This window comes from Nyctereutes procyonoides, unplaced genomic scaffold (genome assembly GCF_905146905.1).
Source record: "Nyctereutes procyonoides isolate TBG_1078 unplaced genomic scaffold, NYPRO_anot_genome, whole genome shotgun sequence".
Classification (NCBI taxonomy): domain Eukaryota; kingdom Metazoa; phylum Chordata; class Mammalia; order Carnivora; family Canidae; genus Nyctereutes; species Nyctereutes procyonoides.
In genome coordinates, this window is record NW_026575049.1 from 31,921,635 (window position 1) to 31,944,733 (window position 23,099).

Genomic DNA, 23,099 nt, shown 5'->3' on the forward strand with positions numbered 1-23,099 from the left:
GTAATAAAAATCAAGACTGCCACATGACTTGTTTTGTTTTGTTTTTTTTAATCTGGTGGAGAACATTATCGATGAACCACCTTCATTCACTCAAGAGGGGAATTCGGGGCGGGGGGTGGGGGTGGTGTACGTCGGTAGCTATCTATTCCCAAGGTCAACCTCGTCATACAGTGACCTCTGGGCCCTACCACCCCTGGAGCTTTAAACAGATCTACTGAAAGGCCACTGTGAGTGCATTCCTCACCATCACAATCAGAAAACACTAGAGATCAGCACCAAAACAAGATGACATCAAAACTAAACAAGCTCCAGAAGTGAGATTACAAATCAATCACATGAATGGTGGCCGGCTGTCAGTTGGCCAGCCCCTGCTGGGCCTTAGGGGAAATCTGTCACTTGGGCCACCCCGCCCTGGCAAGGTGGGGCGAGGTCCCGGAAGCGGGCCAACAGGATCAAAACGTGGTCTGAGTGGAGGGAACTGGCTCGGGGTCTCCCCAGGCCCAGGAATGAGTGAATTGATGGGGTCCCCAACAAAGGGAAGTGTTAATCTTTCATCATATTCTCCACCAATAATTCCTGGAGGAAGGAGAGAGCTAGGAGGAAAAGGCCTGGGGTGCCAGGGGCTGGGGCCAAAGGGGATGGGGTGGGGCGATGAAGGCGGGAACATCATGTGGCGTGCTCTCTGAGCTTCTTTTCTTTGTTTGTACCTCTTCCTGTACAGCTGTAGAAACACAAGAACGAGATACCGTAAGTGATCTGGATGTTTCCCCAAAGTTCCAATTTGCTTCCACTGCGCTATCTACACTTTGCTCTTCCCACACTACGAAGCAGACAAAGAACCAGTGCACAGGAGAGAACGTTTAGCAGTTTCCCTCCCCACGAGTAGGCAGGAGCTGGGCATACAAGGCCGAACCAACTCTTCTCTTCAGCCACAGGGCAACCAAGCAACTGTGCCCATTTGGAGAAACACTGAGTGACCTGTACCGTAAAGGCTCTAATCCAGAGCTAACCAATACACGATTTTAGGTCAGCCTTTCCTGAACATGGAAAACATAAATATATGTTGAGAAATATCATGCCACAGAATATAAAGTTAAGGTACTGGGGGCAGGAGGAACAGCATTTAAGTTCACTTTTTCACCTAAATCAGGTTCCACCTCAACTTAAACCACAACAAAAGAGAGATGCCAATTTCAGAGGCTGGCACATCTTCCTAAGGAGCAGTGCTGTGCACTGAGGACAGTCTGAGGACCCTCCAGCCCACGAGCCTCCCCGTTTCTCTCAGTCCCGTCAACGTCTTGTACGGCAGGCATCTGCACGTCAAACAACATTCATTCTTTTCACAATGTACTATTCTAATGACTTGAACAGCCAGACGAGTCCAGCACAGAAACTCAACTTAAAATTTTTTTGCAACAGAGAAAGATAGAATGTTTTTTATGAAGTCAAGGTGAAAAACAATGCTGCGATAAGACTCCTTTTTCTTGAGTCAAAAGTTAAAAAACAACTTTACTGAAAATGAGCAACAAATAAAAACAGATTTCATTACTTAACAAAAGTAATCAATATGCCCTTAATGTATTAACTCACTAGTTATTGCTGTGCTTATGTTAACATTAGCCTCGATATTAATACCTACTTCTTTCCAATCTGTGTCTCGAGCTCTCACAGTACCATCTATAAAGAAAAAAAAAAAAAAGATTTAAAATGCTTCATGCATCCAGCATTAAAGAGCAATTTTGCTTTTGTCCTAAGGAAACTGAAGCTTACGCATTCAGCACAGAAAGGAACATGAATCACTTGTTTACCACATCCTGCAGGACCTGCACCTCTTGCGCCTCACTCAAACCTCTCTTGCTGAGGCACCGGTCACCGTTCTGTGCTCGTGGGAAGTCTGTGCGGGGCACCCAGGGGACGTGGAGGAACATGAGCTGTCCCTGCCCCTTCCTGCCCCAGCCCCTGCCCCCCCCCCCCAGCAATCCCCTGCTGCGCCTCCTCCCCTGTCCCATCTGAGTGCGGCTGCTGCCTCTAATCCCGACTCTCTGTGACACCTACTGGGTGACAATCTGTGCCCATTGCAGCCCATCAGAACTACAGGGAAAGTGGACCTGAAGTTTCCTTCCATATCTGGGTTATTTTCCCCCAACTCATAGAAGCATGATCCAGACAACTCAATATTTTTTAATATATTTATTTACTTGAAATATGTGAAAATGAGGAAAAAGGAAATTCTTCAATTTAAGTCTAATGAAGAGTCTCCATAAAAGAGAGGCTTCCTGAGAAGCTATTACATGGGCATGGAAGGAAGATTTTATAAAAGTTCCAGTCTCATAACATGGTGGCCATAGGGAAATTCATTAGAAAATCTGAACCCTCGGCTTACAGACAAGCTTGTGGACCTCAATCTGGAAATGAAATAGAGACTAACTCTTTTTAACCTGAATTTGAATATGACATAAAAGGGCTTTTTTGCCTACTTTTTATCAAAGCCTGGTTTTTTGGTTGGTTCCTCTATATACTCTGGTCATTCTTTTCATTCTTGACTATAATTATTTTTTTAAAATTTGAGATGACACTTGCTGCCTCCTAGAACAAAATGATACTCTGAACCGTGGACTCAGGGGCATAAATAATGTCAAACAAGGACCTTAGGAATCAAGGGGGAGGACACAGAAAAACCAGGTCATTCACTTCTTACTTTTGAAGGGAAAAAAAGGTTTTTTAACAATCCAAATGATTCTACATAATATTCTTTAGTACAAATAAGGAAGGGAATCTACCCGCCAGATTTTTACAGCTGCCAAGATGGTATGTTATACGTAGCACCATCATTTGCATTTTCTTGATGTGAACCACAAATATTTTTTACATTGCAACATAATATATACCTATATATACATATACTGAAATAGAAATTTTTAACTATTTCATAAAATACATATTGATTTTTTTTAATGACCCATTACATCAATTTCATGACCCACCTCAGAGTCAAACCAGTTTCAAAAAACACTGATATGCAGAAAAGAAATACCAGTCAGGCTTCCAGGCTTGTATCTGGGAATCCTGATACACCAGGTAAAGGGCTTTTACATTTGGGGTAACATCTCCCCATCCCCAAGTTCCACTGTCATCACTGCTGCAAAGATCACCAGGTCCCCGTAAATGAGATTACATGGAAATAAAGCTTCTCCAGCAACATGCCACAGGGAAGCAAGCAGGGCTCTCTTAACTTGTGCACATGGTCACAACCATGGAAGTCATTTGGAAATGCACCAGACCGCTAAGTCAGATATGGAGGATGGTCTAAAAAGAAAGACCAAACTTGAAATTTTTACTATCCTGAAATATTCTAGTTCATCTACTGGGCTATTTGTGTTATGGGAAACACACACACACACACACACACACACACACACACACACACACCAAAAAAAAAAAAAGGAAGAATTTTCAGGATACAGGCAAAGTATATTCTAAGAGGCTTAGAATCTTCCAATAAAGCTGTTAGGATTATTTGCAACTCTTTAAAAAAAAAAAAAAAAAAAGAGCCTACAACTAAAAACTTTTGGCAAGCTAAATAACTATGACCTTGGTAAGAGAGATTAGCATGTCATAACAATCACCTCGAAAATCCCGCAAATATAAACACCTCCAGAGCAGCTGGTCATTTGAAGCAATAAGGAGGTCACGACAAACCGCAGACAAAGAGAGAACAGAACGAACATCCAAAAGTCGGAAGATCCGCAGCTTCAGCTCCAATGGGAGGACCACCAACCCAAATACGTCTGGCAGGTTCAGGGCTACAAGGAAAAAAGGAACAGGTATCACTGAGTAAAGAACATCTGGCTCTCCCCACATAGTTATTAACAAAGTTACCAACTTGTTCCTCAATTGGAGGGTAGTCTTCCTCACCCAAGTATGCAACACCTACAACAAACTTGAATCCCACAGCGACCAGATTGCTACTTCTAAGTCCCTTATTCCCTAAGGAACTTGGTGTAAAGACAATTTCCATATCTGTAAGATGGAAATTGGTGGAAAGACAATTTCCGTATCTGTAAGATGGGTTAATAGTACTGTCTACTTCACTCAGTTGAAAATTAAATGTGTGAATACATGCAGAATTAGCAAGTACTATTATTTGAGGTCTAGCAGACTAGAAAAAAGGAAAGGAGATAAATTTCAGAAGCAAGCTAAGAAGGGAAAACAATAACATATTCCAGTCAAATGAAAATTATTATTAGCTCCTTTAAATAGATGTGATACTGTTCTCCACTAGCAACGATAATCAAAATCAATAAAGGATTTTAAAATTCACATTTTTCTCTTCATCACCACCACCTAAAGACAATGACTGTGGTAACAACAATCTTGGCCCAGGCAACTGGAAACCTAAAATATCGCAATACACAGCAGATAAAAGCCACATATCTGTATAAATCTGAAGTTATTTTCCAGCTGAAGGATTGTGGTAGAGTAGGATTCTCATTTTTCTAGCCTATAATTACACTTCCTCACCACATTGCCATCAGGCTCAGCCATTTTGACTGGTTTTGTCCAGTGAAATAGGAGTGGAAGTGGCATACCACTTCCGAGCAAAAGCTTTAAGAACCAACACATGGCTGGGCCACTGGCCCTCTTTTCCCTCTGCTACAAGAAGAGACTACTCCTGTGGCGACAGCTAACCCACACACAACAGGTACATGAGTGAGAAGAGTAGGTATTTGCTTTAAGACACTGAGATTTTAAAATATTTTTGTATTACAACACAAATAAGAGCTAGCTAATATAAACATTTTGAATGAATTCTAAATCTCACTAAAATAGCTTCATCATCTATAAAATGAGACTAAAATCTCCTTCAAAGTTGTTAGCATTAAATAAGAATGCATGTGAAATATCCAAAGTACCCATAGAGCCCAATAAATCATATTTAAAAACCTAATACCCAACTTACAGGCTATATATTATTTATGTGTTTATTGAACGAACACCTAGGTAAGGACCAGACCCTGTGTTGGGCCATGAGAACACAAAAGTGGACGAGACCTGTTCCCTGCTCTCCAGGTATTTAAAAGCTCAAGTGGAAAAAACTCATACTGACAATACTGATACAGCAGAGGACAGGCTGCAATAAAGATGCACAAGATGCTGAGGAGACACCAAGAGGGAGTAAAAACCACGTTAAGGAATTAACATTGAAGCTTAGTTGTAAAAAAGCAGAATTTCACTAGAAGGAGAAAAGAGGCAGAGGAGAATTTCACTATGTCAGAGTCACAAGCAGAACATATAAGCTTTTCCTACTCTTTCTAGCTGTCTGACCTGTGATCTTTTATCATCTCTCACCTTGTCGGGTAAAAGCCAGAAGAGGATACACCAGCTGGTCTTTGAAGAGTCGAGAGAGCTTCTGAAGATCTTTGTATATCTTGGCTACATTTTCCCCTAGAAGATATATTTTTAATGAAAAAATCAAAACACAAAATCAAGTGGCAAAACTTGAAATGGTATCCTCTACTTCTGCCAAGCCAAAGTGGTAAATTTTCACAAATCATTCCTACATAAACAGATATGAACCAAAGTCTCTAGAAGAAGAAGAAATATATAGTGTGTGGCTCTGAAAACTAAATCTTAGATGTAAAGCTAAAAATCTCAGTTTCAAATAGCGCTGCAGGCAACTTATATAGCTCACAGGCTATAGTTATGGTAGGAAATATTGTGAGGTCTGAATTGTACACACAACACAATTTCCTGAGCACCTGCCCAACTGCCCAGGTGCTAGGAGTGTATGGTGGGGGGCCACTCTCCAGATTTCAGAAGGAGAACGGTATTTGTCACCTTGATGACCAGGTTGGCAACTGTGTCAAGCATTCTTCAAGCTCTCTCTCAACATAAGTAATTCTCCCTAAGTAAGAGACAAATACTCTGACCCCCATTTTAAAAACAGGACAAGATAATGAAAGCCTGTCCAAGGCCTTACAGTAAGTGGCAGAGCAGGGTACAAAATCTAAGTCCGGCTTCCACACACCCATTTTAGCCACCTCACTGCTACTCCAGAGTGTGTCACAGGTCACCAGACCTGGCATCACCTGGAAACTGTTCAGCACTACTGAATCTCAAACCTATGTTTTCATAATCAGAATCTGCATTTTCATAAGATGCCCAGATGATTCACCTGTACACTGCATGGGAAACACGGCCAAATACCACTGAAGTCCCCACTGCGGTTCCACTTATTTATACCAGGTATATAACCTTGAACTCTCTGGCCCACATTGGCTTGCTCACCTGTCTAAAGGAGACACCACCACTGCACCAAAGACTCGTTAAGATGTAAAGTGAAAAACAGATAATCAGTTTATGCGTGTTCCCTCCCCATTCTGTGACTAGCTCCTTCACTATCTCTAAGAAATAAAACACTCCTTTTAATTTGATAATGAAACAAGAAAAGATACATAGCAAAACTCTAAATCTTCACTGCATGAACTACAATCTTGACTTGAAATAAAACGTCAAGATGTTTTAAAAAATCAATTTGGTTTATGGCCTTTATTCATGTGTGAAAACTGACCTTTTTAAACAAGTTTTTCCTTCAGTTATTTATTATAAAAGTAATTGGGAACTTATAAATAAGTATATATGAAGTACCCTATTATAAACCACAATAAAAAGTAATTAAATGACTTGTCAAATGAGCAGCGCTATATAACCTTACCCAACATAAAAGTACTATATTAAAAATATTTAATTAATATAGTCCATAACTTACTGTAATAGAACAGTATTAATTTTCTTCTTCCCCTCCACTTCCTGTCTCTTTAACAGAAACCAGATAAGAAATATGAATCTGAACTACATTCCTATAAAAGTTTTCTTTAAAAATAGGCTCTGGAGTCAAATCTATTCCAATCTTGAATTCCACCATTTATTAGCTCTATGACCTTGAAGTAATTTAACCTCCTCTAGACATGTCTGCTAATCTGTAAAATGCACATAATAACCTCTGCTATTGTGGAGTGTAGAGTATTTCTACTCTCAAAGCAGGTCCTCCCTAGTGTGAGAGGAATATAGCGTTGTGGCCAAGGAATTTCAAGTTTTTCTGGTCCCAAAGGTAAGACCATCTTCAGAGCTTTATCAGTCTAGTTTATACATCTCCAACAGGGGCAGCATCATGCACAATGGGACAAGAACTGGTTCTTAAAGGGCAAACAAAACAAAACAAAAGCCCTAGCTCTACCATTGGTTTGACCCTCCAAAGGACCACAGTACACAAATGAAAATACACTCTATCTATGGTATTAAAATTTGGGAGAGAATAGATGGAAGATGAATTTTCTATAAAAGCTCCTCAGGGAATTGATCATGAAAAGAGGGCTGAGAAAACACTGGTCTAGTGTGACGTTACATGTTCAGAGACCATTATAAACATGTATCTGCCCATCCCCTTTTCCCATCAGTTTGGGTTCATGGAGATTCATGGAACTCATGGCCCGAAATCCCCAAGGAACCAACAAAAGTAAGTCTCTAGGCCTTCAAAGCAAAGACCTAGATCTAGGCAGCCTTCTCTCAAGGACACCGCTGTTACTGCCACCACCCCAGGGCACCACCCTATGCCACAACTGGATTTTAAAACCCTCTTAAATTTACTAGGAGAATGAAATGGAATTGCATCCGTCAAGGCACAGGTCCAGCACAAAACGAGCACTTAAAGATGTGAGTTCCCTCTCATGTCCTCTCCTTCAACTGCCTACCTGCGTCTCATACTTGGATTTAACTGAGAAAACAAAACTTGTCTCTGCATTTATTAATAATCTTATAGGATACAAGCAAAACCGTGCCTAGAATGGCAACTTCTCGTAAAGTTCCAATCTGATCAAACAGCAACCAAATCTATGCTGGTTTAAGCCAACATTCTGAGTAGTTTTTCCTCCAATAATCTTCACTAATGACGGTGCATTGTACAGCTTCCACAAAACACAGATCCTCTCCATATTGGTTAAATATGATGCTGGAAAAATCCAAAGATTAATTCAGAAATTAGGAATATCAGCATAGTGTGGGATGAATTACATACTTCTGTCATTCCATAATGGCAATATAAAATATAACCCAGTACTCCAAGACTCTAAGAAAAGCAGGAAAGAAATAGATACTCTGCAACATGTCTTAAATTTGCTTTAATCTCATTCAGAAAGTTTCAATCTCTCAGACATTTCCTTTCAGGTGTTCTAAAGTGAGCATCTCAAAGCTTCATCCCCGAAGTTCAATCATGCTTTTCTTACCTGGTTCTGTTCTGCAAATAAATGATTCTGGCAGCAGCTGCAATCTTTTCACACTTCTGAGCTCAGTGTTGATCTTTAGAGTAGCTGTAAATAAGGAAAAGAGAGACACACAATTCTTGTCAGTTCATTAATGGCCTTCATGGTTTAGCATGGGTTTGCATTTCCCTGTCCCAACATACAAAGGACACGTTACAGAAAACAAAGTGCTCTATGTTTATTTCCTTCCCTCACAGCGAAGTGTAAAGCTGCCATCACATCAAGTAAAATCACTCTAAAACACCTTTAAAAACTAAAGTATGGGGAAGCCTGGGTGGCTCAGCAGTTGAGTGCCTGTGTTCAGCCCAGGGCGTGATCCTGGAGTCCCAGGATCAAGTCTCACATCGGGCTCCCTGCGTGGAGCCTGCTTCTCCCTCTGCCTGTGTCTCTGCCTCTCTCTCTCTCATGAATAAAATCTTAAAAAAAAAAAAAAACTAAAGTATGCACCCTTTATATAAAACCCAATAGGTATTACCAATAGCACCTTATTAGTAACTTAAAGATATACAGCAAGGTTAGTAAGAGGCAGTGAAACATAATAAATCCATTACTTCTAAGAAAGTCACTAAAAACTCCACTTATTTTATTTAACCCTTGGCAATGAATCTTTCCTTGTTTATTAAAAGAATCCTGCTAAGTTTTCACATCATCTTTCTAGACCCAAAGGACCAATCTTCTTGACATCACCAGAGGGTTCAAATGTTAATCATATATACAAAGGTGCACTTCATCTCATTCCATGAAAGGCCAGTGATGTGCTTATGCAAATGTGCCCTGAGCAGGAGGTCTTGGGTGAAGGAAAGACTTATGGACACACTGCTCCTTTTCAAAGAATCAAGCCTGGAGTGGCTGGCTGCCACACAAGTCTGCAAGTAGCTGATGTGCCAAGAACAGTAAAAGAACAAGATAACAGAAACTGGGATCCCTGGGTAGCGCAGCGGTTTGGTGCCTGCCTTTGGCCCAGGGCGCGATCCTGGAGACCCGGGATCGAATCCCACGTCGGGCTCCCAGTGCATGGAGCCTGCTTCTCCCTCTGCCTGTGTCTCTGCCTCTCTCTCTCTTTCTGTGACTATCATAAATAAATAAAAAAAAAAAAATTTAATAAAAAAAAAAAAAAAAGATAACAGAAACTAAGAAACCATGGAGAGATCTAGCAGCCATTCTCTTTATGTTACGGATTCTGACACCAGTGAAGAGAGGCTATTATCCACGATGTTAAAGTGCTTTTCTAAGAAACAGAGGCAAAAATGAGCATGAGCACCTCCCATGTACTGCTGGGTAGCTTCAGCCTTGCAGTTATGATGGGATGGAGCAGAACGACGGGGAGGCAGAAACTACTGACGCTCCGTGTTAAGAACTCCCAGTGGGAAGTTTCACTTGCTCACTGTGATGAACACTGAGGAGACAGAACTAGTCCTCCTGCCACTGGAAAGTCACATCCTGACAAATGGGGATACCACCAAAGCTGTTAAAGCTGTTCAAATCTGAGACTTTGAAAGGAACATTTCAAAGAATCTAGTTAGTGATTAAAGGGAAGTAGCAGAAATTACATCACGAGGGACCTGGAACTATCTTTCATTTCAAAGATCAAGACAGTGTAGGACGATGGTTTTCAAAATAAATTTTTGCAGAATAAACATTTTTCAAACAAAATTTTACAAGAGACCTCAATAAATGCAACAGACAAACGTGGTGCTGCTCCAGGTTCAAGTGGCAATACGGGGTCTCCTAAGCCGCCTTCTCCACCTCAGCAGAACCAGTAGCTGCTGAGACCAGGGGCTAAGGTGTATGGAAGCAACTGCCTTTGCTCCATGAAAGGTGAGCTCTTCTGGAAAATTGAAAATGCAGTCATTCCAATCTCACCATACTATCTTATCCAGCTAAGGGGATAAACCTTAAAAATCAAAGCAGAGCAGAAAAAAAAAAAAAAGGCAGAGCAGAAAGGAAAGATTCCAGTCACTCCGCTAGCTCTCCAGAATGTGTGATTATGGGATCGTTCCACAGATCACGGGTAGATAGAGACTTCTGATGGCATCGAGCTAAAATGAAATACAAAAATGGAATGCACAGCAATCCCTGTGAAACTGCCAATATAAAAGAAAACTACACAAAGCAACTACCCAGAGTGACCTTCCTGATGGCGCGGGTGTGGGGGACAAGCACACACACACACACTAAGGCAGTGCTTAGCTGTGTTTGTAAGCATCACTGTTCAGAGACAGGATCAAAAGTGATCCCCATTCAATCACCTCTTACCACCTCTCTCAGCTCCAGACCTCGGTCAAAAAAATAAACATAAAGTCATCCACAGGCAGACAGAGCCCATATGTAATAGATCATCTCACTCCGATGATTACAACACCCCCTGAAGCAAAAGCATCACAAGGGTAAGATAGCTGAAGGGCATGGCTGCCCTGGGAGAGAAGTCTGCCGGACTGAACATCAACCCATGTATCCTATGACCTTTCAGACTCGTGTTATCAGCAGCCTAGGGATTAAGAGCCAGGAAAAACTCAACTAGATCACAACAGCCAGTCACTGAAGCAGCCGGAAGATGTCTGGAGAGGAACAGGTAAGTCAGCTTTGTAAACTGACAACCGTGGCCGTGCCATCCAATTACCATTTATGACAATCAGCGTTCCCAAAGGCACACAGGTGAGAGCAGCAGAGCCGCCCTCGCAGAGAGGATGCGTGTACTGCAGCTTATACACACCACCTGACTTCCAGTTCTCAGGCATGGACAGAGCTTTAGCCTCAGTCCCCTGGGGAATGAAATGAAAGAAACAAATAATGAGGAAAAGTATTACTCTCATAAAGACTAAAAATCCAAGAGGCAGCTAACTTTTCTGGAAATAAGCATTCCATACAGTCCCCTTAATAAAGTTTGACAAATCATTACTATCGTTAGCAAAATTTTGATAGAAAAATGAGACAGGGATTGATTTCTCTCTTTAAAGACTCACATCTCTGCCCAGCAAAGCCCTATCATTATTCAAGACCTACAGCTCAAAGATCATTTTGTTTGTGAGGCCTTTAAAAAAAAAAATCCTGTTTGTCATTCTCTTCTACACCCTAACATTCTGTTCATACTCCTATTGCTACACACTTCTATTACGTTAGAATACATCATATTTTTCTTTTTATTTGTTTCTCTCCCCCCGCTTACAGACTCCTTATATCCTGATTTCCCAGCTCAGAGCACTGCATGCTGCGGGTGTTCAATGATCACTGAATTGCTCTACAGCTCTGTTACTCATAACATGGCCCACAGACTAGCAGCATCACTACTGTGTGGGCATATGCAGAGGCTCAGGCTTTATCCTAGACTTACTACATCAGAATATGCTTTAGTAAGATCCCCAGGTATCCTCAGGCACACCGAGACGCTCTGTTCTCCTCCATGACTCTCTGGCATCCCAAATACACAGATATCTGTCCTAGAATTTAACCAATATAGTATGACAGATTGTAGACTGCCTCTCTCCCCCACTCCTGGACTACAAGCAACCTGAGAGCAGGGACAAAAGCACTGCACCTGTCACTGGAGATACTTACCAAATGGAAAATGAATGAAAGAAAAGAAAAGAAAAGAAAAGAGAAGAGAAGAGAAGAGAAGAGAAGAGAAGAGAAGAGAAGAGAAGAGAAGAGAAGAGAAGAGAAGAGAAAAGAAAGAAAAGAAAAGAAAAGAAAAGAAAAGAAAAGAAAAGAAAAGAAAAGAAAGGAAAGGAAAGGAAAGGAAAGGAAAGGAAAGGAAAAGAAAGAAAAGAAAAGAAAAGAAAAGAAAAGAAAAGAAAAGAAAAGAAAAGAAAAGAAAAGAAAAGAAAAGAAAAGAAAAGTCCCTCTCCCTCAATGAATCTTACTAGATTACTGGCAATTCAAAGCCATTAACATCAGAAATAACTCAGTGAGCCATCCATGTACACATGCCCATCCCACAGTCTTGACCCACAGTTTTACTACATGTTATCCTACATCATCTTTTGTCTTTAATACAGAACTCTAGAATACCACAGTACCCCAGTGATGTTTATTAATACACCACCATTCCCAACGGGAAACCCTAATAAGACATTTGATTTCTGCTCCTAGTCTCACCTGAGGTATGTAACCTGACTCCAACATGAGAAGATGTATCGATATTATCAAGGCATCATTGGGATTAGAGCAGTCGGCTGACTGATACAGGATCTCTAATGAATGTGGCACTTGCCCTTCCACCGATTCACTGCAGAGCATCGGTTCCAAGGGAAAGACACCTGTGCCCTCTTCCATATCCACAACATCTTGAACTGACCCAGCTTCAAAATTCTGACTAGGTCCCGACTGAAAAAGATAACAAAAAGTATGAATTCATTAAATAGACTTTTATTTTTACACAGTTTACATTGTATCCTAAAGTGAACTCAAATGAGTACTCAAAGTCAAAGCACATTATTAGTTTCAGAAATGGGACATATTTTAAATGAGCCCTCCTAATTATGAGCCAGCAATCTACTCCTCCATCTTGAATTCCCTATCTCCATTAATTCTGGCCAGTATGCCAAAACCTGGAAATCAACCTAGCCTTCTCCCTCCACCATACTAAACTCCACCTCCCACGTGACTGGTCTTCAAAGTTCCACTGAATCTACCTCCTAAACATCCCTAGAATCTGCCCAACTATTCCCCAATGGTACTTAAGACTCTACCTCCTGGCTTCCAGTAGCAGCCTCCCCAAGTATCCCCGACTCCACTTGGTTTTTCAACATATTCCACCCACTGCTGCCAGAGTTTTTGACAATTAAGAATCCAACTATGTCGCACGTCCCAGCTTAAAATTTCCCAGTATTTCCCCAATGCAGACAGCAGCATTTCCCGAAATTGTGCCTTGGAATGTAACCCCAGATGTCCTCAGGAAAAGAGTTCTATAATCAACTAGGTTTGGAAACTGCTACATGCTACAGCACTGAACCTCACCCTCCGTATTCACAAAATACACAGTGACATTACAGAGCTCTGACAAGTCCAATCCCAATAATGTGTGCATCATACTTAGCCAAGAACCACCACACTCCTTCCTCAATGCTCAGCATCCCCATAACACCTTCACAGACAACATGTTGACCAAACTCAGGCCTAGAAAACGAAGTCCAAACTGCTAAACCTCCTTACCTCCTTAGCATACAAGGCCTTTTATCACTTCATCAGGTCCCTGCTCTGTCAAGCCCACTTCCTGCCTGTCCCTTCCTCCCCATGCCAGCGTTCCCCACCTCTGCAAAAGAGGTAGTACAGACTACCAACCTGCCTTGCAAATGCCTTAACTACTGCACACTGCATTGCACTTTCCTGATCACACATCTACATCCCACCAGGACTGCAAGCTTAGAAAGGAACAGACTACATCTCACCCACTTTTGCAGTCCCAGTACAGTATCTGGCACATAGTAGGTGCTCAACAAATGCTTGCTGCACCAATGTTAAGGACAGTATCTTACAATTTCCTAATGGTTTTGTTTTCAGTGTCTTCTCATTTGCACCATACAAAAATTCTATAAAACAGGCAAGTCAGCTGATGCCTTTTTAAACATGTTTCAATGGTGACTCAGATTTAAAAACAGAATCAAGGTTACCAGCTAATAAAAACCTGAAATGAACCAAGATCTCCAGATTGGCAGTTCAGGCTTTCAGACACAATACGCTGCTTCAGTAAGACTGTTACCTATATTAATTTTGCTCAGATTTGTTTCTTACTCATGTGCTCCAACTTGATATAAAACACATGTATCTTCTCTTTAAGTTCATATTTCCATTAAAGAAGAGGCAGAGGAAATTAAAATTATGTAGGATTAACGAAAGGGTGGCTAAATTTATAGGAGCAAGAGGCTGGTCTTCTGAAATCCCTGAGGACCTAACCCTTACTGGCTTATGGAAAAGCTTAAAATTCATTTGTTAAAACCTAGAGGCCAATGAGAATTTGCTTCCCAGAAAGGAAGCTCTATCATATTTCTGATAGAATCTACTTATTAAAACCATTTAACACTTAAATTATGAAGTATGTAAGCTCTTTGCTTCTTACTTACCTACTCTACCTAACTTTTGGCTATTTGCTACTTACTGACAGTTGTGTAGGAGACAATATATGTGGAAAAAATACTAAAAAAGAGTTACTCTAAACTAATAATGCCATGGGAGGAAGATATCAGAATCCCCTGATGGGCTTATCAAACCTTACTCCCTCTCCATGAGAACCACTGACATTCTGAGCCATTCTGATATGAATATTTATCATATTCTTCATGCGTGTGGAATGGGAGAAAAATGTTCAACACCACCTCTCTAAACAGATCATTTGTCATGTTATTTACAAATGACAGAACAAGTGATTAAAATTAAGTTTAGGGTTAACATTAGGGTCTGATACCAGGCTATCCCTTTCTCCATTAAAGACTCAACAAGTACTAAGAGAATCCCCAAATGTATGAAATAAGAAAATTAATTTACACTTAATTAAAAGAGTAAAATTTTCCTATTGCTTCTAGTTTTACCTATTTTCCTTTACTAATACTTCATTCTACAATTAGCAGATCTCTGTTTCAAGCACTTAATGTATACTTATGAGATTTCAAACTCACCTTACACACTAAGATTTTACAGTCACCCTTTACAAGTCTTAGAATACAAAACATGCTTTTAGAATTGAAATGACTAACCTGAAGCAACATTAATTTCTCAAAATTTTCCAAAAGGAAACTAGTAAAATAAACGTCACAGTGAAAAGTTCTTATAGGACATTTTACAAGTACACAAAGGTAAAAGGAATGGACCCTTCTACCAGAATATCTGAATGAGTTTATCAGCAAAGAAGATTTAGAAATTTAATTTAAATATGTGCCTAAATATTCTATTACTTATTCCCTAGATTCCCTCCATGAACAGAAAAATGGATACATAATAAATTTTTTAAAAAATCATAAAAACATTTTGAGCCTTATAAAGACTTTAAATCATTTAATCTCTCTGGATACATTATTAAAAATCTCTGAGACACCTGAATCAGTTAAATGTCTCTTGATTTTGGCTCAGGTCATGATCTCAGGGTCACAAGATCGAGCTTCACACTGGGCTCCACACTAGCTAGGCATGGAGCCTGCTTATTAAGATTCTCTTTCCCTCTTCCTCTGCCTCTCCTTGCCCCTGCTTCAGCGTGCGCAGTCTCTTAAAAAAAGAAAAAAATCTTGACATAGATGATTTTCATACTTTACCAATCTTTTAAAAAGTGTTTCTTAATATCTGTCCTGTACTTAATGCCATGACAGCACAATGCATACTTATACTCACAAATGTTTGTCTGAAAGAAAGAAACTAAGCTGAAGTGATAAGTATACACAAAAAAAAACAATGAACACAACAGCACAGTCTTAAAAACTAAATAATACATGTGATCATTTGTTCCATACCAGAAATAACAAGCTTTGAAATCAATTGCCTAGTAAGCACCAAGGCAATAAGGATCATCAATACAAAGAAATGAGACAGTCCCTGGGCTGTGGCTGGCAGGACCTTGGAAGATGGGCAGGAGAGGGAGGAAAGGTCCAGCTGGGGGATAGCAAGAGCAAAGGCATGAAACAGTGGGTAGGCTGGGTGTGTGTGTGTGTGTGTGTGTGTGTGTGTGTGCCAGTGAGAACATATGAATGTGCTGGCTGGTACAGGGAAACTGATAAAGGAGTCTGACTGGAGATGATAGTTCACTGGCGGGAAGAACACAAACTAGCCCTAAAAAACCTTAAAAACTGGGTACAGGAAGAGAGGCAACATTTTCCTCCTAAGATGATAGGGTTAAACACAGACAGGTCTTTTTCAGCTCAAAAATTATAAGCACAGGTAGAATCAGTGACATAGTTACGGGACAAGCAAGGGAACCACATAATCAAAACTGTGCAGGGAAAACTTGAACACAAAAAGCAGACTGAAGGACAGACATTGGAAGCCTGGAATGGAAAGGAAAAACTGACATGGCTTGTTAAGAGGTTGGATATAAGGCATCAAAAATCACTCCAGGGTTTTAAACTCAAGGAAAACAGTGGTGCCACTGACAGAATGGCTGGTTTGAGAAGAGAACATTAGTTCATATTTCCAAATTAATGTTGGCACAAACGGTGAGACAGCAGCGCTTAAAATCCAGGTATAAATGTCCTGCAAATAATTTGGAAATAACTGGACTCTAGATAGCCTGAACGAGTAGAGCAGACAAGAGTGGTGAGGCTGGGAATTACGAGCTCATAGGCAGCAACAGGAGCCAAGGGACAATTTAGCTGAAGGAGAAAAGGTCTGAACGAAATAAACAGGTAAAAACTGGGTTCTCTCGAATGGCAGTCAAATAATGGTCCAGGCATTTAGCAGTTTAAAAATTTCTACAAGACTATCATCTACAATCTACTACTAATGATTATCGTGACTGATACAGAATCCAACTGAGGTATTCAAGTATGCTTTGTCAACCACCTCATTTCTCATTTTGCTATTAACACCTACCATATTGTCATCATTCCAGACATCAGTTTGGGCTGTCTGTCCTTGGAATGAATTACTGGGCTGTTCATTCTGTATGCTGGACCCATTGGAGCTGGCGGCCAAAGAGGGTGGGTCATTATTCTGGAGTGAGGAATGCTCTGAATCTGTGGATGAAGGTAAGTTAGGTGCTGGAATGGCATCTTCAAGAATCAAACATATCAAGTCCCCAGAAACAATCCCATATGAAGCCAAGGTCTCTTCATCTCCAGTGAGGGCATCCTTGTTGTTCAATGTGATTGCAAACCGGGTATCAGAACTGCCAAGAAAGATGGATAAGGATAGTAAGAGCTACCTACCATTACCTGGGAACATACGTAAGGTACATGTTATGATCCTAGGAGAATAAAATAATGAAAACAAAAACAAAAAAAAAAAGGAAGCCAAAGCTTTACAAAAAACTATCAAAATTATTTGTTCTTAGCACCACATTCCCTGGGTTATAGATCTCTAATGGCTACAAGTCTAGCCTGGGGGACACAATATGGTAATTCTCTATCATTAATCCATCCATGTTCTCATCAATTCTAACATACATATTTTACATCTTTTGTAATTATGCTATCTTCAAAACAGGGACGCTTCTTAAAATTGATGACAAAAAAAAATTGATGACACAACACAGCTTAATTGCCAGCATTTTCCCCTTTAGCATTACATAAGACAACATACATCTTAAGATTGACAGCAGCTTAAGATTCAGTCAATGAAATATAGCCCTTTTAAAATACAAATCACATCACATCATTCCTCTGCTGAAAATCCTCCAAGGGCTTCTATTTTGAAACCGGAACAGAATCTTTAACATGGCCTTCCACACCTACCATTTGACCCTTCCCCAGTGCTCCTACCACATCCACTCCATCCCCTCACTCACTGTTCTCTGCCAATATAAGCTTTCTATCCCTTCTTCAAAACAAATCAACCTCACTGCAGCCTCTGGTCCTCAGCATTTGCTCTTCCAGATCTTCAAAGGACTGACTCTCATCATTCCAGTAATTCAAATACCACCTCTTCTGATATTCCTTCTACCTAGCCTCCATCACTCTATTCCACTCTCATGTTTTAGTTTTATTTTAACATCACTGTTTAAAAGTTCCCTATTTATCATCTCTTCTCCACCCCCACCACTAGAATTTAAGTTTTTCATAAGGTCGTTATCTGTCCAGTTCAAAACTGTATCTCCCGCTCTTGGCAAGTAAACGTATTTGTGGAATAAATGCAACCAACAGGGCACCTGGGTGGCTCAGTGGTTGAGCATCTGCCTTTGGCTGGGATTGTGATCCTAGGGTCTTGGGATCAAGTCTCTCATCAGGCTCCCCATAGGGAGCCTGCTTCTCCCTCTGCATGTGTCTCTGCCTCTCTCTCTCTCTCTCTCTCTCTCATGAATAAACAGATAAAATCCTCAAAAAAAACAAAACAAAAAAAAAAAAAACCTGCAACCAACAAACATCAGTTGGTAAGGTAAGATGGAAATGAAACTGAAATAAGGGCTCCCTAGTCAATGTATTTACAGGACAGTCAGCTATGTCTCTTCCAAAACACTAGACCCACGTCCAAGATAAATACTAACAATCACAAAAACATGAGTATATAGAGGACCGAGTATAAATGCATCCCTCCCACTGTTAAGTACAAGGTCGCCTTTGTTACTGATAACCAGTTATGTATGATGTCTTTTATAATGACAACAGCACAAATCCCAAAGTCCACTGCTAAACAGGAGCTCAAATTAGCCTGAAACAAACTCTCCTCCCTTCCACATCATAGGCTCTCTGATTTGAGAGAATATCCATCATTTCATCACATAGTGGTGCGGAGTAATTAACAAACCACTGCACATTTTATAAGACACTTAGACTCAGCAATGCTAACTTCATTAACTTTTTGAGAGGTTAACCAAGGATTTGAAAATCATGTTCTGTTTATTCTTGCAATGCTGCATTTTCAAAAGTACGCAAAATAATTCATTTTCTTTCACATGTAAAAACACTTTTTCTTACCAATTAAAGTGTCTTTGGTAGAGAAATTACTAAAATTTTAGAAACTACTCCTGCTTATTAGGAAATAAATAGCTATGCTTCTGTTTTCAAACCCATGAATAAATGTTGAAGATGCCCCCCCAAAAAACACTATCCCAAGAGAAAAAATGTCTCATGTGAACTATGTGTTTATGGATCATCTGTCACAGCAAAAGGTTTTTTTTTTAAAAAAACACAATGTTAATACAATGTTCATCCAAACAACTACCTATAGAAAAGCTAAAGAACCATATAATTAATAAAAATGCTGGCCTTCCCTCCCCATTTAGGAAAAGGGAAGAGCTACTTCTAAAGTAACATATAACTTTCCAGTGGAGGGGTTAAAAACTGGTTTTCTGAAACTGAAAAAAAAAAAATTCAAATTCATCAGAAAATGCTATCTTAGAAACACCAGGCCTCTAAAAAATATTCATGTCAGACCCAGATCCACTTGCTCAGTGAAGACACTTTAAAAATAATACTGTCCTACCGTCGTATTTTAGAACTACCCATTTATAATAAAGTGAACATATTTTCAGAAGAATGAATTTACTTTCAGAAGCTGAAGCTTACATTCCTTCCAGTTAACCAGCCTCAACTATAAAAACAAACCCAAAGGAGAAACTAATTTGGGCTCTTAAACAGTCCTTTCAGGAGTGCCCTTAATTAAAAAAAAATATATATTAATGAAATACACATTACATACATATGAAAAAATATTTTAAAAAGAAGGTCCTTTTGAGATTTCTGGTGGGGTAATGACATTAACATACAAAATGCTTAGGCTTACCACCAAGAAATAACAATAGGCGTGTCACTTAATACAACACTTAACAGTTAAAATCTCATTTTTTTTAATTTGGAGGAAAAAAACAGGCTTACTTTTAATATAGTGCCTTAACCAGAAAAATGAAAGGTGAATAACATGAAATGAAAAGTCCATAACATGGCCTCATTTTATTCTATTCCCTAAAAACAAAGTCAAAATCTATAAAAGTCTCAGAAAAAGGATCCACGTAGGGGCACCTGGGGGGCTCAGCGGTTGGCGTCTGCCTCTGGCCCAGCTCGTGATCTCGGGGTGCCCGGATCAGTACCGCACCCGGCTCCCCGCAGGGACCCTGCTTCTCCCTCTGCCTGTGTCTCATGAATAAATAAAATCTCAAAAAAAAAAAATCCGCTTAATTAACAGAAAGGTTTTCTTTTGAGGAATTCACCCAAAAGGCCCTAGCGACTACCCTTTGGTTTCCTCAGCGCACTCAAATGCCAAATTCGCCCGCTCAGTATGCGAAGAGGTCCGCCCTTAGCTTTGTCCCTCTGCCCCCAGACCGTCACCCCGGAAAACACTCTGTGGAAACAAAGTCTCATTTGCAGCCCCATTAAATTAATAGCGGATTCCGGTCCCTGATTTCTCAACGTCACTGCCCCCAACCTGCAAGCCCTCCAGGGTCACCCCAAGACCCACGTTTACCTTAGTTTTAGCGAAAAAGCAACAGCTCGGCCGGGGAACCCGAAGCACCCGCAGCACCCACACCCTGAACCGGGTCCCCCCGCGGGCCGCGCACGCGCCCGGCGCAGCCTCCAGCCCGCTCACGGCGGCCTCGGGGCGTGGGCCGGTCCCTAACTTCTGGAACTTTCCTGACGTGTTCCCCGGAACCCTGCGACCGCCGGGGACGGTGAACTGCGGCCCCACCGAGCCCGGGAAAGTCCCCCCGGGGCCGAACCCGCGCGCCCCGGCCGGTCCCCGGCTTCCTCTGCGGCAGAAACGAAAGCGACGGCTCACCCTGCGGGGGAACCGGGTCCCCGGGACGCCGGGCCATGTCGGCCGCAAGCCGGGGGCCGCCGAGCCGCAGCGCTAGCGCCCGCGCCGCCCGGGCCTCCGCGCGTCACAGTCCCGGGGGCCCTACCCCCGCCGCCCCGCCGCCCCGCCGCCCCGCCGCCCCGCCTCACGGGACCGCCCGCAGCAGGCGGGGAGCCCCGCGCGCCCCCCCCCGCGCCCCGCCCGGCCGCCTACCCGAAGCCCCAGGTGGGCAGCAGGGCCTGGCTCAGGTGCGCGCGCAGCTGGCCCAGCGTCGGCTCGGCGTCGGGCAGATCCAGCGGCCAGGTCCGCTTCTGGAGCCGCACCCGCAGTTTCATGGCGGCGGCCGGAGGCCCGGGGGCCCGGGGGGGGGGGGGGGGGCGACTACCGGAGCCGCGAGGGTGCTGAGGAGGAGCGGAGAGAAGGCCCCGCCACGGCCCCTGCCGGCCGGTCTCTGGAACAGGAGCGCCTGCCCCTCGCGTGAGGGCGCCCCCTGGAGCCCACCCCGCGGGCGGGCGGGTGGCGGGCGGCCCCCGCCCAGCCCCGCGGCTCGGCGTTCTGCGATCGATGACTCGGCGCGCAACGGCGCCGCCTGGGCGTGAGAGGCTCGCAGTGCGCAGGTGCCGCGGCCGCCGCGCGGGCGGGGCCGGGGCGGGCCGGGGGCGGGGCCGAGGCGGGCGGGGCCGAGCGGGGCGGGGCGAGCGGGGCGGGCGCCCTCCGCGGCCCGGGCTGTGCCGACTCCTCCCAGGCGGCCGTGGAGGACGTTCCGCCGAGGGCGCGGCTGCGGGGTGCGTGACTCGCCGCTCTGCGGGCCCAGGCGTGCGGGGCTGGCACCGCCTGTGCTCCGCGGCGCTCAGCCTCGGCCGCGCGCCTCGGCTCTGCGGTGGAGCCCAGGCTCTGCTCGTCTCCTCGTGTTGCAGCAAAATATGAAACAGCTTGGGGTCCCCTGATCTGTGTCGGAGACGAGAGGAGTAGTCTGTTGCACAGCAATCACCCCAAAGCTTAGCAGCTTAAAACTGCGAATATTAATTGTCCCAGAGGTTCTGTTTGGGCACGGCTGGGTGGGTGGGTCTGTCTTGGTCTCTAGAGATTCCAGGCACGATGTAGGCCAGGGTTGCAGTTACCTGAAGCCTTGACTCAGGCTGGAGAACCTGCTTGCAGGAGAGCTCCCACGACTGTGGGCGGGAGGCCTGGTTTCCACGGCGTGGACCTCTCCGTAGGGCCCATGGAGTGTCCCCGCGAGACGGCATCTGGCCTCCCTCATAACACGTGGTCCCGGAACGACCAAAGCAGGAGCTGCAATGTCTTTTGTGCTCTAGCCTCGGAAGTCAGGCACCACCACTTCTGTCATTAGAGCCAACCCTTCCGTGTGGGAGGATCAACCCAAGGGCATGCATAGCACTGGACAGGATCACTGGGAGCCGCCTGGGAGAACCCTACCCTGGGGAGTGGGACAACAATGACGATAACTTAGGGAATGGTCAGATACCATCCTTGTATGCTAGCCATTGTCCAAATCGTTATTAGAGTTGAATGAAGTTTCTCCCAGTAGGCGGCAGTACTTGTCCACGTCCTGATCTTCAAACAGGTATTGAACACCTACTTTGGGCCAGGTATTATTCCAGGTGCCTGGGGACTCAAGGAATGAGTGCAGAGTTTACAGTTGAATGAATCAACTCTTGTAGTAGAGTGTAATGATTTTTTTTATTATAAAGAACAATCCTGAGGGGTGGGGTACATACAGAAGAGTGATTGTGCCCCTAAATTCTTTAGTGGCAAGCAATATGAGATTAAGGAAGGGTGGTAGGAGCAGGGTGGCTCAGTGTGACCAGAGGGAAGGACAGAGTGGGTACTTTTCCAGATAAAGCTTTGAGCTAAGCAAAGGATGTGAGACACATTCTAGAATGTATGGGAAGCCAATGGAGAGTTAAGCAGGGGATTCTTTATCAGGTTTCTTGGTTCTGAGCAATAGAGACTGAGTCTGGCTGACTAACAGGGAACATGTCAAAAAGGATACCGGATAGCTCTGGGAATTCTGTGAAGGACTAAAGAAGTGGTTCCGGGCTAATTCCAGGAGTGAAACTCAGAACCACGCTGAAGAACTGGCCTGGTGAGGAAACTACCGTGACTGATTGGGATTGCAGCTGCTGCTGCTGCTGCTGCGCCCCGCCCCGGAGGACACTGCTGTCACCCTGACAACCACTGCAGAATGGCTGCCACCTTCAAATGCCACAAGTTGTTACAGCCTCCTGCACCAACAAAATGCCAAGCTTCCAAAAGAGCCTATTTTCTCACCTTACTTCTAAATCAAAGGCTCATAGGGATGCATCTAACTGAGGGAGACTGAGGCCCATGTCTGAGTCCTGGCTGCAAAGGAGACTGAAATTGGGGGTCTAAACTCTTCCTTAGAAAGGCAGG

At 43.0% G+C, this 23,099-nt stretch overlaps 1 protein-coding gene across 2 annotated transcripts; it reads right to left on the bottom strand.

Annotated features, from left to right (window-relative positions):
- Nucleotides 1-28: 28 nt before the first annotated feature.
- Nucleotides 29-21,244, bottom strand: FBXO7 (F-box protein 7). 2 transcript variants are annotated; one of them, XM_055328320.1, is made up of 9 exons: nt 20,898-21,244; nt 16,830-17,124; nt 12,414-12,641; nt 10,939-11,080; nt 8,283-8,366; nt 5,350-5,445; nt 3,627-3,803; nt 1,640-1,677; nt 29-721 (listed from the first exon to the last, which is right to left on the bottom strand). In XM_055328320.1, exons 1-9 carry the CDS (start codon nt 21,017-21,019, stop codon nt 332-334), a joined length of 1,572 nt encoding a protein of 523 aa, XP_055184295.1. In that variant the 5' UTR covers nt 21,020-21,244; the 3' UTR covers nt 29-331. The 2 variants fall into 2 exon arrangements, with proteins under 2 accessions (XP_055184295.1, XP_055184296.1); XM_055328321.1 differs by lacking the exon at nt 20,898-21,244 and adding an exon at nt 20,667-20,802 and having other exon boundaries at nt 16,830-16,972.
- Nucleotides 21,245-23,099: the final 1,855 nt, after the last annotated feature.